The sequence below is a fragment of the Pan paniscus genome, chromosome 6 (assembly GCF_029289425.2).
Source record: "Pan paniscus chromosome 6, NHGRI_mPanPan1-v2.0_pri, whole genome shotgun sequence".
Classification (NCBI taxonomy): Eukaryota; Metazoa; Chordata; class Mammalia; order Primates; family Hominidae; genus Pan; species Pan paniscus.
This window is the reverse complement of record NC_073255.2, coordinates 170,125,075-170,139,417: the sequence shown is the minus strand read 5'-3', so window position 1 is coordinate 170,139,417 and position 14,343 is coordinate 170,125,075. Positions and strand designations below refer to the sequence as shown.

The 14,343-nt window shown below is 36.6% G+C and overlaps 1 protein-coding gene across 2 annotated transcripts in view; it reads right to left on the bottom strand.

Moving 5' to 3' along the window:
- EXOC4 (exocyst complex component 4) overlaps window positions 1–14,343 on the bottom strand; it is an 804,494-nt gene that overhangs the window by 748,675 nt on the left and 41,476 nt on the right. For both annotated transcript variants that reach the window (XM_003813456.3, XM_063606101.1), the window contains exon 4: window positions 2,772–2,956. In XM_003813456.3, the coding sequence (XP_003813504.2) occupies window positions 2,772–2,956 (185 nt within the window). The remainder of the gene's footprint in view (window positions 1–2,771; window positions 2,957–14,343) is intronic.

Below are 14,343 nucleotides of genomic sequence, written 5' to 3'. Positions count from 1 at the left end.
TTGGGTGGGCAAATAATTATCTCTATCACTTCAGATCACATAATATTTCTTCCTGGTATTTATAAAATTTGTTTTTGAAAATCATAAAAATTTCCAGATTATATCTAAGAGTAACTTTTTTTATTAATTTTACCTTAAATTCTTTCAACTTGCAGACCAAGGTCTTGTTTTCCTGTTTAAGTAGGTTTTTTTATTTATACTCTAATTATTGCTTCTGATCCCCTCTGTCTGAGTTCCCTCCCACTGCCATAATAAAGTAACACAGACTGGATAGCTTAGACAACAGAAATTTACTTTCTCACAGTTCTGCAGGCTGGAAGTCTGTGATCAAGGTGTGGGCGTAGTTGGTTTCTTCTGAGGCCTCTCTCCTTCACTTGTAGGTGACCATCTTCCCCCTGTGTCTTCACATGGTCTTCCCTCCAAGTGTGTCAAATTTGTTTTTATAAGGACATCAGTCCTACTGGATTAGAGCCCACACAAATGACCTCATTTCAACTTAGTTACTTTCTAAAAGATCCTATTTCCAAATACAGTCATATTCTGAGGTACCAGGGATTAGGGTTTCAATATATGAATTTTAGGGGGAACATAATTCAGCCCCAAACACTATCATTTTAGTGTGATTCTCTGGAAACCCTAAAATCACTGGATTGACCACTGTTCATCTTTCATATTTATCCTCTTCCTTTTGGCATCTTGTCTTTTTCCTCTTCATCAAGAAAAGTTTTTCCCTCCACATCAGTGATTCAGATCTTCTCTCTGAAGCTTTAAAGACTTAAATTTCCCTACTTCATTTTGGTTTCCTTACATTTTATTCATGTTTTAGTTAGCTCTGTTAGCATCTCTCCTCACTCTGTTCTTGTAGCTCCCGGTTACTGTTTTCATGGAAGCTATGCGCTTACTGCATACAACCACAAAATCTCAATAATGTTCAACAATAAGCATACATTTTGGTGGTTGGTTGATGCAGGCTAGGCAGGTCTGCTGATCTTCAGTCAGTTCCATGTGTCTCTTACCCTTCTCCTGGGACCGACAGCAAGGCAATGGCAGTGGCACGAAAGGCCACACTCAACAGCATAAGCACGTTTGAAGCCCCTGCTTGTGTCATGTACCCTAATGATGGCAAAAGCCAAGGCCCCAACAAAAAGGGTAGGAAATACTCCTCTCCCACAAAAGTAGAAGGGAAATGAGTGATTATTCTGAATAATCTACTACATCGTGTTTCTTGTATTTTTTGAGAAACCTTGAGCTTAAGTCTCTTAAATGTTTCTTGCTTGCTTTACATAAATTTTTTAAAAATAAATGTTCTTCCTCTGAGACCTCAAAGTAATGCTCATTTTCCCTTATAATACAGAATATTTTCACAGGACCATAGTGATTTTATTACTTAACTTTGTATGGGAAGAAATCTCTTCAGATCTGCTATTTATCAGCAGGCATTGTTGAAAGAATTCCTTAGCACTTCCCCTATTCACCACTTCACTCTCTGCTGAGGTACTGACAGATACCCTATTCAGAGCTAGTCTTGAAGTTATGTCTCAGGTACATATCAAATCTGTGCGCCTGGCAGAAGTTTTTCTAGTGCCCATCTGCTGAAAAGAGGTAGAAACCTCTCTTTCTCTGTCAGGATCTCTGATTAAACTGAAGCATCACAAGCAAATTTGGCATTTTTTGTTCAAACAGGATAAGACTTGAAAGACTTCATTCCCAGCGTGCACTGCTTCCAGTGCTCTTCTTGTCTATATCTGAATGAAGAAGCATGAACATGTATATTTCAGTAGATAGTGCTGAAATGCCCTCTGAAAAGATCTGTCTATTCTAAAGGAATATTGGAAGGACATGTACTATGCACAGCTATCTAACATATGTTAAAAATTCCAATATTCTACCATCTTAAGATCTAGTCTTATTCCCTACCAGGCCTCTACTAACCTAATGAATTTCTTGAGACTACCCAGGCCATTAAATATAGGGCTATGCTACAACCAACCAAGAAATAAAAGCGTTCTCTCTGAACCTTTCCTAAACTATTCCAGAAAAAGGACAACCTAAAGCTGAACATAACCCTAACTAATAAAGAATCTTATCATTCAGTCAATACATCTATATTTCTTTTTGTCTTTTTTTTTTTAAGAGACCAGGTCTCCTCGCTGTTGCTCAGGCTAGAGTACAGTGGAGAAATCATAGCTCACTGAAGCTCAAACTCCTGGGCTCAAGCCATCCTGTCATCTCAGCCTCTGGAGTAGTTGAGATTACAGGTGCACATCACTATACCCAGCTAATTTTGGCCCTTTTTTTGTAGAGACAGAGTCTTGCTCTGTTGTCCATGCTGGTCTTGAACTCTTGGGCTCATGCAATCCTTCCACCTCAGCCTCTCATAGTGCTGGGATTACAAGCATAAGCCACTGCACCCAGCCAATATATCTACATTTCTTAATTAGGCTGACTTCACAGTCCAATTTAAGAATTTTTCTACTTCCTTCTGAGATGTACCAATGTCTCTGATCCAGAATATGAGACCCACAGTAAATGCTTCTTATATATCCTTACAGAAAAGGACCATAATAAATGTAGAATGAATGAATGAACAAACTTCAAATGTCAGCCTCTCAGAACATGGAGTATTTGCTATTATAAAACCATCTTCAAGTTTCAGAGACAGTCCATTAAAGGAAAAGTAAAATAAATTACAACAACATTCTGGGAAACAAAAAATATTCCTTCCAATCCTACACTGCCACAAGACACTTATAGCAAAGAGCCTCTTTAACCTGATTTTCCCTTTTTCCTTGTTACGCTGCACAACTCGGCTAGTCGATTTGATGTACAGGTGCCGGTGTAGTTCATCTATGAGAACCAAGTGGAGGTTCATCTTCTTGCTGTGAAGCTCTAGTCGAAGGTCACTCAGTCCTTCCACCTGGAGCAGGGGGCCCTCCAAAGACTCAACTGCTGACACCTGAAAAGAGAAAAAAATGAAAGACAATTAAGTACAACTTAATAACCTGGCAATATTATAAATAAGAAAGACGTCTTAAAAAGATACTAACAAAAGGGAGCTTACGAGAACTTTATCAGCATATAAAAGACTTTGTAGAGTATAATGTGGCTAGGGGAGAGTTTTTCTCACCTTAGGTAATGATAAAACAATCTAGACAAAGATAAACATGAAAGCATACACACCACCATAGCAAACTATTTATGCCCACACACATCTGTCAATGGACACGTGTAAAAAGATCTCCGTATTTAAATGATACTATCATTCACATTCTCACAAGAATCCCATGTACTAATGGTTTAATCAACTTTTACTCAAAGTTAGCTTTTTTAAACTAAGGCTTTAAAAAAAGGCACACTATGTAAATGTTTTAAAAAGAACTTGTTCTCACAGCAATCATGACTCTTTGTGCTTACCAAGAGTCGGGCTCTCTCTCACTCTTTTTCAAATACACATCACACAGAGGTAAATACATTTTTTTACATGAATGCTACAAATGGACAATAGTAGTCATCACCTCTCCTTGTCCTAATTCAGTTTGATAGAAGAAACGGGATATGAATGGTGACTGGAAGACAAAACATGAAGAGGAAGATACTCCCGGTGCAAAGTGGTTTGGGAGATTTTCAAGACAAAAGGACTGGATAAATCAAACTGGTATAGGAATGCCTACAATAAATGGAGAACATGAAGGATTCAGGGAACCTGGAGCAACCAACTCACTTTGAAACTCAAAGTGACATCTGCAAAGGGAAAAAAAAAAAGACAGCATGCATGATATGATCCCATTTATTCATGTACACAAAATTATGTTTGTTTTTATGTATAAAGATCTTGTATCTTTTCAAAGAAAACTTAAAGAGCATACTCTAGGTGCTATTCTTTGAGAGAAAATAGAAATGACAGGATGAGCTTAGAGGGAAAGAACACAAATGAGCTCCCTCAGGGATGAAATGCTATGCGTATTATTCCCTGCTTAGGTTATACTAAATATTCCTAATAGGTACAGATAAAGGAAATAACTAATAATACTTCAGGGTAAAACCCTTAAATGTAATTATGGATACAAACACGCTCCTAAAGAATGAACCATTTACACTAAAACAATAGGTAATTAAAGCCATGAAACACATTGGTGATCAAAAATGTTGATCACACAACTACAGCAGTCTAAGGAGTCATCTAGGAGTCTGTGGACAGTGAACAGAGAAACCTTTGTAGCTGCCAAATATAAACCAGCCTGAAATGGTAAAGAAAATGTGATGGCTTATCCACAACCACATCACTTGTTTTGTGATGTGCTATAATCAAATGTCAGTAGCAAATAAGTTTCCTTAAGTTAAGCAAGAAAGAATCAAGGAATGGGAGAGTGACAAGCCCTGGGCCAGCTCTGCCCTCTGAAGCCTACCAATTCATTTTCACGCTGACTTGCAACTGCCCCTGCTATGAGAGCCCCTGGGCCCAGAGCAAGCTGCCAGCAATTCCAAATGGAAAGGCAGCCTCACAAAATGACCACAGTGTCCCCAAGGAGGAAAAAACAACAACAAATTCATTTATACTTATGCCCTAAAATGGATTTTAACTCAGGTCTCTAGCAGAGAAAGAGGATGCATTAACTTTCAGTGACACTGAGATCCAGAAAATGAAAAATAATTTGGTAAACCACTGGCCCATCACGTAGCCTTATCCCTTAAGGTAATTAAATCCAGCTGAGATATTTAAGCTTAAAAACCACCCACTGCACATCCACACTTGATTTGTTTGTAGGAATGTACATGAAGATTTTTAACCCAAACAGTACATGTTCCAAATACAGAATTTTATGACAAGTGTCAACTTTCAAAGTCACCTAATTAAATTAAAAGTAAAAATTCAGGTAAAACACTTAGCGCAGTGCCTGGCAGCTCCTGAGTGCTCACTGAAATTATTTTTAACAGTACCTACTAATTCCATGAGTAAAGAAACCTCAGAGAGTATTCCCAACATGTTTTAGTGAAGCAATTTCAGTAAGTGTTCCTTCCTTCTTTGAGCCATTGTAACTGTTTAAATGACAAACTTTGAATATATTTCCTTGACCCAAAATACAAGATAACATAATAACATATATTATCAAAGGTAGTCTCAGAACTTCAAAAATTTGAAAACCTTACCACAAAAGAGAAAAGAGAATAGTCTCTTATTTCTATAAGAAAACACTGTGTTTTATTTTCTGGCCTTCACTTATTCATAGTCTATTTATAAAGCTATAATTATGGAAGCTGGACAAGGCCACTGTCTTCCCTTACTCTAACCATACTAAGTGGTACTCAAACCAATTTAAAGAAAATAGTTGTCAATGCAACATTTGCTCTCTAGAATATACGTTTAGAAACCTAACATTTATCTTTTTTTTGTTTTTTTGAGATGGAGTCTTGCCGTGTTGCCCAGGCTAGAGTGCAATGGCACAATCATGGCTCACTGCAACCTCCACCTCCTAAGTTCAAGTGATTCTCCTGCCTCAGCCTCCCGAGGAGCTGGGATTACAGATGCCTGCCCCCATGCCCAGCTAATTTTTTGTATCTTTAGTAAAGACAGAGTTTCACCATGTTGGCCAGGCTGGTCTCAAACTCCTGACCTTGTGATCCACCCACCTTGGCCTCTCAAAGTGCTGGGATTACAGGCATGAGCCACTGCGCCCAGCCCTAACATTAATCTTATCTGGTTTTAAGGAGTTTGAACCATAAAGTTTACACACAAAGGAAAAGTTAGTGAGGCAGCAGTCAACCCAACAGACTACCGCTGACAGTCAATTCTGTTGTACTGGGGAGGTACGGTTTCCAGGTATTTACTAAGATTTGAGATTTACTAGAAATAATAAAATAATCATCTGTATTTAGGAATGTGCATAATTAATGATAAAAAGATTGTTTTAATGTATGGGAAGTGGTCATTGTATAAATTACTGCACTTTTCCAAATGTAATGACTACAGAGTACCTTTTAAATAACACACTGATGAAAGATTAACAGAAATTAAAGAGACACAGTTGGATTAATGTAGACAGCAACAAGACAGTCTCACAGGGTAGGTAGCTGCTATAAGAAATTATAAAAAAAAACAGGTTCATAAGTGTGACACGCAACACTGAATAATGTCACAAATATATATTAAAATTACAGGATAAAACATAGCAGATGAAAGACTAAACAGACAACATCCACGGTACAGTGAATTGGTAAATGCTGTCTATTCCCCTATTCACAAATCAAACACCACGCATTCATGTGCCAAATAATCTCTAATATGACCTCCTAGAATGATCAGGTATATCTCACAGTTTCTTTAAGTTAGATTACTATATAATAATGAGTCACCTAAATGTATTTAGAATTCTTCATATATATAGATAGATATAAGTATTTTTAAATGCATTTTGGAGGAAAAAAGATATCACTACCAGTGAATTTTTTCACCGAACACCTATTACCATCTAATAGAATATTAATGTTCTAGTCAACACAGTTGGAAACTGCTCAGATAGACAATAGAAATCTGTTTTAGAATTGAAAATAAATATTTCCTTTAGGATTATGAAGATAAGCAAACCTTTTCCAAATGTTTTATCACATGATATTGAACAGGAAAGCATGTTTTGCTATTAGAAACCTATCCATGTAAGAAAACAAAAATTCTAAAAAATGTTTCTATAACTAAAAGAATAGCTCAAACACACAGTTAAAATGTATATAATCAAGAATTCAAAAAAATTTGCCTGAGTTGAGATATAAGTCTACAACAAAGGAAAATCTTTGCAATTAGGAACCACCATACCCTTAAATTTTATTTCCCAATGTCTATTTCTCAACTTCATTTTAGTGTAAAATACAGGAAATAGTTATTTCCTAGTTAATGCTTGTCTTTAGCCAATCTTAATCACGCTTATCATGTCAAAAGATCTAGTTTTGTGTTCTGACATGAACCACTGTAAATATTTTGGAGGAACACTAAACTTGGCCATTCTCAGCAGCTGCTTTGTTGAAGAAATGTTGTAAAAGAAACTATTGATCTTTTTATTTTTCTAGTTGAGGTGAGTAAGACACACAAAGATAAACGACATCAGTAACTGTTTGTGAATAGAAATAAGGTTCAAGCCAAAAAAAGAAGAAAAACTGGTGTATAAACAAAAAACAAAACTGATAACTAAACCATCTGGTAGCTAATGAAAATGCTTATTTTGGCAACACTGTTCCCTAAGGAAAGCAAATGTATTGCCATTGTTGAATCCAAAACAAATATTTCTTTGAGGACTCTGAAAATTATATGGTTCTAAAATGTTTTATCACTTTTCACTAGGTCAGTAAATCTCCCTTAAGGAAGCATTTTTCTAGCAAGACAACATAACCATTCTGAAAATGTTGCCATGGTCTACCTTGGAGTTGCAGTAAAAAGATATAAAATTAGGCTACTCCAGAGAATTGATACCTTCCCCCTTCCTACATATACATAAGACACAGTTAAACAAACTTTTTGAGCAGTCTCAACTATTCAATAAATAAGAACATCACAAAATCTCTGTATGAACAAAAGAAACATGCCCTGAAGCCTAGATTTACTTAGTGCCCAGGTCACCTACCTGCCGCTGCCTGCCCCTGCACTGCTGGAAGGCAACCTCCAGCGGTTTTAGGGCCTGCTCCCCTAGAGGGCCCTCCACCCTCAAGTGTCCACCTTCAGGATCAGGGAGTCCTGGGTGGGCACAAGAAGCCTCCAGGTCTCCCAGTGAATGTGGAATGATTCCGACTCACGTCTAAGCAAGCAGCGAAGATATTTATCACACAGGAGCCAAGAATCCCAGATCATTCACTCACCAACTATTTCTACATTGCTACATCTTATTTTTCCCAAGTCGGAAATTTTTATCTTTATCAGACAGAAACTAGTAAAACAAACAATGAAGCTTAGGAAAAAAAAAAAAAAAAAAAAAAAAACATGGTATCTATCACATTATTAACTTGAACCATAAGAAAATACTGTTTTTACAAGTTAAAAATGATCAAATATTGGTTATTTCCTATGGTCCAACCTAACAGCTGTAGCAGCAAGTCTGAAAGCTTTGATAGATCTGGGACATCACAGCACTCTTTGCAGTACATTGTAGCCTTTATAGAACTCTATGTATTTAACTGCATCCGATAAACTAGGAACAATTTTACTAGTAGAATATACCACAATATATATGTATGTGACATAAATGTGCAAGCAAGTGAACCCAAAATTCCCAACTGTTAATACAAACCTAATAACAGCATCCACGTAACTTTTGTTTACAGCATGACACCAGTAGACCGGACTTCATGTACAAATGGTGGTCAGGGGGAATAAGAGTATGGGACGTGAAAGGGAAAATAAAGGGGATTCATTCAAGGGTCAGGGCTATTGTGAAGATTTCAGGGACTCTTGCGGGATCTATGGGAAAAACAACCTCTGATTTCACTTTCACCGGAGAAGACTAAGATGATGTGTCTGGCTCCCTATGGCCAAGCTTTGCCACTGCCTGAAAGCCGCAGGGTTATTGACAGTCTGGTACTGAAGACAGAGTTCCAAAGACAGCTGCATCAGGAGCAAGGCCAAGTGCCTGGAGCAAGAATACTTTTTTCTCCTAACTCCTCAGCCTATATGCTAATCAACAGTGATCAAGTAAGACGATCAAAAATGCCCATTCTTAAATCACCCTGATAAAATAATATTGATCAGACCCATTCAGGTGCCCTATCTCCCTTAGGAAACCCAATACCTATAAAGCAGACTTGGTGTACTCTCACCATTAAAAAAAGGATGTTGTCTACCTCCCTTCTCCCTTCATTACTGCCAGGGTTACTGCATGTTTTTATTTAATAAACCTTCATCAGCTCAAATGAGGGGTTGTTATTAGTTGAGCTAACAGCAAATGATAATGCTCCAGAGAGATATCAGTGCTTGTTGGTGCATTAACAAAGAGAGGAGAAGGACTGAGGTCAAGCATATGTCAATGTAAATGAGGCGATATTAGGTACTAAGGGCTTAATGCAATAGACTGCCAGGGAGATAATGGAATTTACAGGATAAGGCAAATTAGATGAAGTTATTGATAAGTGAATGAAGGGAGGGGGGCCTGCAAGATAAAGTGCTGTCAAAGAAAAGGCCCTTTACTTGTGAATTTATTCTTTAAAGTATCTTCAGATCTATCTTGGAAGATAAAACTCAAAAACAGGATCAAATGTGACTTCTTCCTTCATGAAAGATTTCACCCTATTACTACCATGAAATGCGGACTTGTTCTAAAAGCATACCATTTTATTAAGCTATTCTTAAGCATTCTTCGGGGTTCCCTCTTTTGTTGTTAGTTTTTTGTTTTTCCCCCTTAAACATCAGTGCATTCTGCCACAAATAATTCCCATATTTTATTAAAGCGAAAGTAATCTTTTTTTTCCCCTCCTAAAGTAGCAACAGCCAAGTCTTCTAACATACCCTATCAGCCTCAGCCTCACAGAACAGCAGTATCTGAGAGATGAAAACTAAGAACTTTCTATTGAAAGAGACCTTTAAAGGTTTTCAAGACTGGGGTCCCACCCTAATTTCACAGATTAAAAAAAAGTCAGGCCTAGAATGGTATTTTTTTCTTAAGCTTGGCATTTCTCCCAAATTACAAAAATAATACCTACTCAACCAAGAAAACTTGAAAAACACAGAAAATTACAAAAGAAAAAGATCATCATATTGTCACTCATCTGATGCAATAATATATAATATTTTAACCTAGTTCTTTCCAATCATTTTTCCATGCAAAGTGTTTGCAAAAATACTTGTTTTTAAACATGTTTTTTCCATTTGGCAATACACTGGGAGCATGTGCCTATCCCTAAACATTATATTTAGTATTTTCATACTAGTCCATGAGTATGACTATACAATGACTTAAACCAATTCCCCATATTTAAGTCATTGCTAATCTTTTTACTTTCATAGATCTTACTGTGATAAGTATCCTTGTATACATATTTATAACACAAAACAGTTATAATTCTTAATTCTTTCTTTAAAATAAAATTCTAGAAGTAGATCTCAAGTCCTAAACTATGCATAGTTCTAGGGGTTCTGATGCATAATTCCACATTGAGAGCCTTATTTCTTCTAAAAGGCCTTGTAACAGATCTGTTCACAATTACCTTCCTGATGAAATTAAACTACTTAACACGGTAAGAGAAAGATAATTGTAAACTGCTCATAGGAAAGCTTAGAAAAAAAACCTCTTTTGTTCCTAACCTCATGGTCCCTTCAATTCCCAGTTCCCATCAGTGCTCTGTAAGACAGCATTAAAACCTAGGTTTCTACTACAAAATCCAATAGAAGAGACCACTAGAAAAGCCATTCTCTTTTAACAAGCGTCCTAAAGTCACTCACCATGTCATGTTATTTGTTACTCTGGGACAAGAAAAAGTTACAGAACAACTCTCCTTTTAAGAGTTGGCAAAGGAGGTCTCAGAATCACTTCAGGCTCGCACTTCAATCAAGACAATTTCGCCCACACTCTGCAAGAGCCCCAAATCCATTAGAAATGCTCAGCACTTACACAGCTCTTTACTAACGTGAACTATTAAAATCCCACAAAGGAATGATAGAGGAATATGGCTTTTTTCATTTCAAGAGCTAGGCAACCACAAGTAATTAGTATTGGGATGAATCTCAGAGAAAATAGACTTCTTTAACAAGCTCCTCCTATCTTGTCAAGCCAAGCAAAAGCTACTGATTAGCATTCTCAGACCATCATCAAGTTCAGACTGAAGTCCCCTATCAACAACATGGGTTGTCATCAGCTGCAATTTACACAAATATCTAGTTCCCATCTGGCCACAGACTGACCAATCAAAAATCTGTTCAAGAAAGGTCGTATGTGAGGTTGAAACCAGAAATATGATGGAGGATGGCAGCAAACGACTTAGGTATTATTCTTGACTTAGAGCATTCTTCCTGTACACTCAAGTGTGCAAACACAGTCACACTTGGTTTATCTGATTAAAACAGGTATGCATTAATGATGGTAGCACCAGAATAGAAATGCTGCTCAGTGTAAACAAGCCCAGACTCCTGCATTTTCTTTTTACCTGGCATGGGGAAATGACAACGATGATACCTACACCATTTTAAATTTTTATACTGCTTTATATCCTACAAAGCACTTTTCCTGTACTATATTTCACTTTTATTCTCATAACCATTCTATAAAGTAGACAGGTAAGTATCTGTTTATCTGTTCTACAGATAAGGATACTAAAACAGAGAGATAATGTAATTTATTTATCTAAGCTCAAGGAACTGGTAAGTTGTTGAATCAAGACTAGAATTAAGAACTTCTTGCTTTTAAATCCACTTTGTTTCCACTATGACACACTATACATAGTCACCACTTGTAAATTAATAAACATATTCTCTAATTTCAATCCATTAAATCCCTGCAGTAGGTCATATCAGGACCCACAGCAAAGATGCACAAATCAGAGCAACAAAATTACAGTTCTAAAGAGTGCAAGTCAGTCCAAACATGGAGAATCATCTCATTTAAAAACTAAGTGAGTTAACTACTAAATCATCTCATTTAACTACTAAACCGATTTGACCAAATAATCAGACTATAAAATCAGAATAAAAGCCAAATACTCATTAGCTTTATCCCAAAACTACAATAAAGTATGGCCACAAAGCAACTTCAAACAATAAACTTCTACATAAATGTGAGTATCACCATGTGATGTGTGTCTTACATAAATACTTGGTTTCCAACTACTTACCACTGTTGCTAAATGAAGACAAGGACAATAAGTTTTGCTGAATTCCACAGAACAAGCTATACCCTACACCAATAGTTCCAATTCTGCCTGCATATTGGCATTACCTGGAGAATGTCAATAACTGAAGTCAGTGGCCCACCCCTAGAGACTTTTATTTAACCGGTCTGGGATGTGACCTGAATTTAGAATTCTTGCAAGATCCCCTAATGTGCAGTGTGGGAATCACTGCCCCATAGCCAAGCAAGCCAAATGGAAATTGCTGAACCTCGTAGGCTTTAGTGCAATAAAACAGAATTTCCATTGGCTTTAAAATAAAAGAGGCAAATGAATAGCAGATAAAAAAGCAAAATTTAAAAAAAAAGGAAAACTAATACAATAACCAGGTGCCTATCAAACAATCTAGTTTCTAAAAACCCCAGCCTTCAAAAACAAATATAAATAAAAAGGGCCTTGAGCAGCATGAAAAACAGCTACCACAAAGCCCTGCACTTCTACTCTATAAGAGAAAAATAAAACTGTCACAAACCTACTCACTTAATTGTAGATATAAAAAAACAAAATTACTCATTTTGTTTTCAGCTTTTCCTAAATCTTTTTGAAGGCAAGAGAAGAATGAAGGGGGGTCCCAAATGCGGCTAAAAGCAGCTACAGCTGACCACCCCTATTTAAATAGCAAACCACACTACCCCTACCCCAAATCCCAATACTCCCAGTCTCCCTGTGTTATTGTAGTTTTCTCCATAGTACTTAACATAATATGAGAGACACTATTTGTTCACCATCTGTCTCTTCCCACTAGCAAGTAATATCCTCCAAGGTTAAGGCCACCTTCACACATACACATACAAACAACAGAAGTTATCAACAATGGCATTATCACATGTTAAAGACCCAATCATTTGTCTCTTTATCAAAATATGTCCCAGATTCTTTCCTGATAAATTATTAGCATAGAATATTGGCCTCAGTCTTTCAAGCTGCTCTTCTACACTAGGAACAGATGGGTTTTAGTAATGGCTATTTCATTATTGATCACTGATATATTTTTATCATGTTGTGGAAAACCCATACGGAATACTGGAACATTGTTTTACAGTCACTGAACCACTTTCAGGTTTAGTCCAATAAGCTCACTAGAATATTCCAGCTCCTGTTATCTACAGAGCTTTCACATCGATACTTTTCCCAGAGTAATAAGAAAAAACAGTTCTGTGAGATCTCAGAAACTTTCAAGCCAGATAAAAGGGATGTATGTATGTTTTGGCTCCCTTTTTTCTTGCTTGCACATTAATCATTTCTCAGTGGATGCATGATCACCCATTCCTTGCGCATAAAGAAGAGAAAATAAGATCAGTCTATTTGCTAATGACACAGCTTTACTGACACAAATAGAAGCAACCTCACTGGTCCACTGGTCCTGCTATCTAAGCACTCACAGAAACAACAGCTTAACACCAACTCTTCTAACACTAAAATGTTCTGATGACAAACACCTTCCAGTACTGATCTGGCTTTTATCTAGTGATGATACCCAGTGGATTAACATATTTACTTACCTAAAAGTAGATTTTACAAGCTCATCTTGGATACTTTACCAACAAATTACATTGCTCAGAATTATACAATCAATGGGTACCCTATGAACACATTTTTAATGTAAGCCAAGTAAGTAATTGATAACACAGAATCTGAAATTTGTCCATGCCAAATCCTAGAAATGTAACACAGAATTGTTAGAGAAGACTAGAATTGCTTTCTGAGAAAAACCCTATCCACCCACAAGAGTTCCTTTACCTTTAAAAAAGGTGGGCTGGTTTTTCATTTAGGTACATCCATGTTAGGCCAAGAAGAAAAGGAATCAAAACTGCTTAATCCAACCCTACTTCAACTTTTACTAGCTCAAAAGAAGTCCACCTCGAAGGCAGTTTTTGAGATTATAACATGGAAGCAATCATCATATCATTTCCTACAATATCAGTAAAATTTATCGATTATAAATAACATTTCAAAAACTTTATACTGCATATACTTTATGTACACAGTTTAATATCTCACTTAATCCATTCGACAACCCTTGGAGATACATATTATTCTTAACTCCAGCTTTCAGCAAAGATAAATTACTAACCATAAGTCATCCAGCTACTAAGAGTCAAAGCTGGGATTCAAGCATCAGACGACCTAACCCAAATTAAGACCCATGCTGACATTCACAACCCACCATGTTATCCAATTCCAAAGGATCTTGTTAACTAAAATTACTACAAATATATTTATTTTATTACATAAGATCTTAGAAAACTATTCAATTAAATAGCTGCCCTAATCTCTTTATCCCAGATATGGCCACATTTACACAGTGTAAGTGAAATAATTCCATTACACCATTCTCTCAGCAAAGCACTCTGGGATCCTCTGGGAAGAAGGCAGATATATAAATATAAGTTGTTATTATAATTATCATAATAACCCTTATCTGACTATACAGCTATGGATTCTTTTTAAAAGGCATATAAATAAAGACAGACAAAATGATTAAGAGAC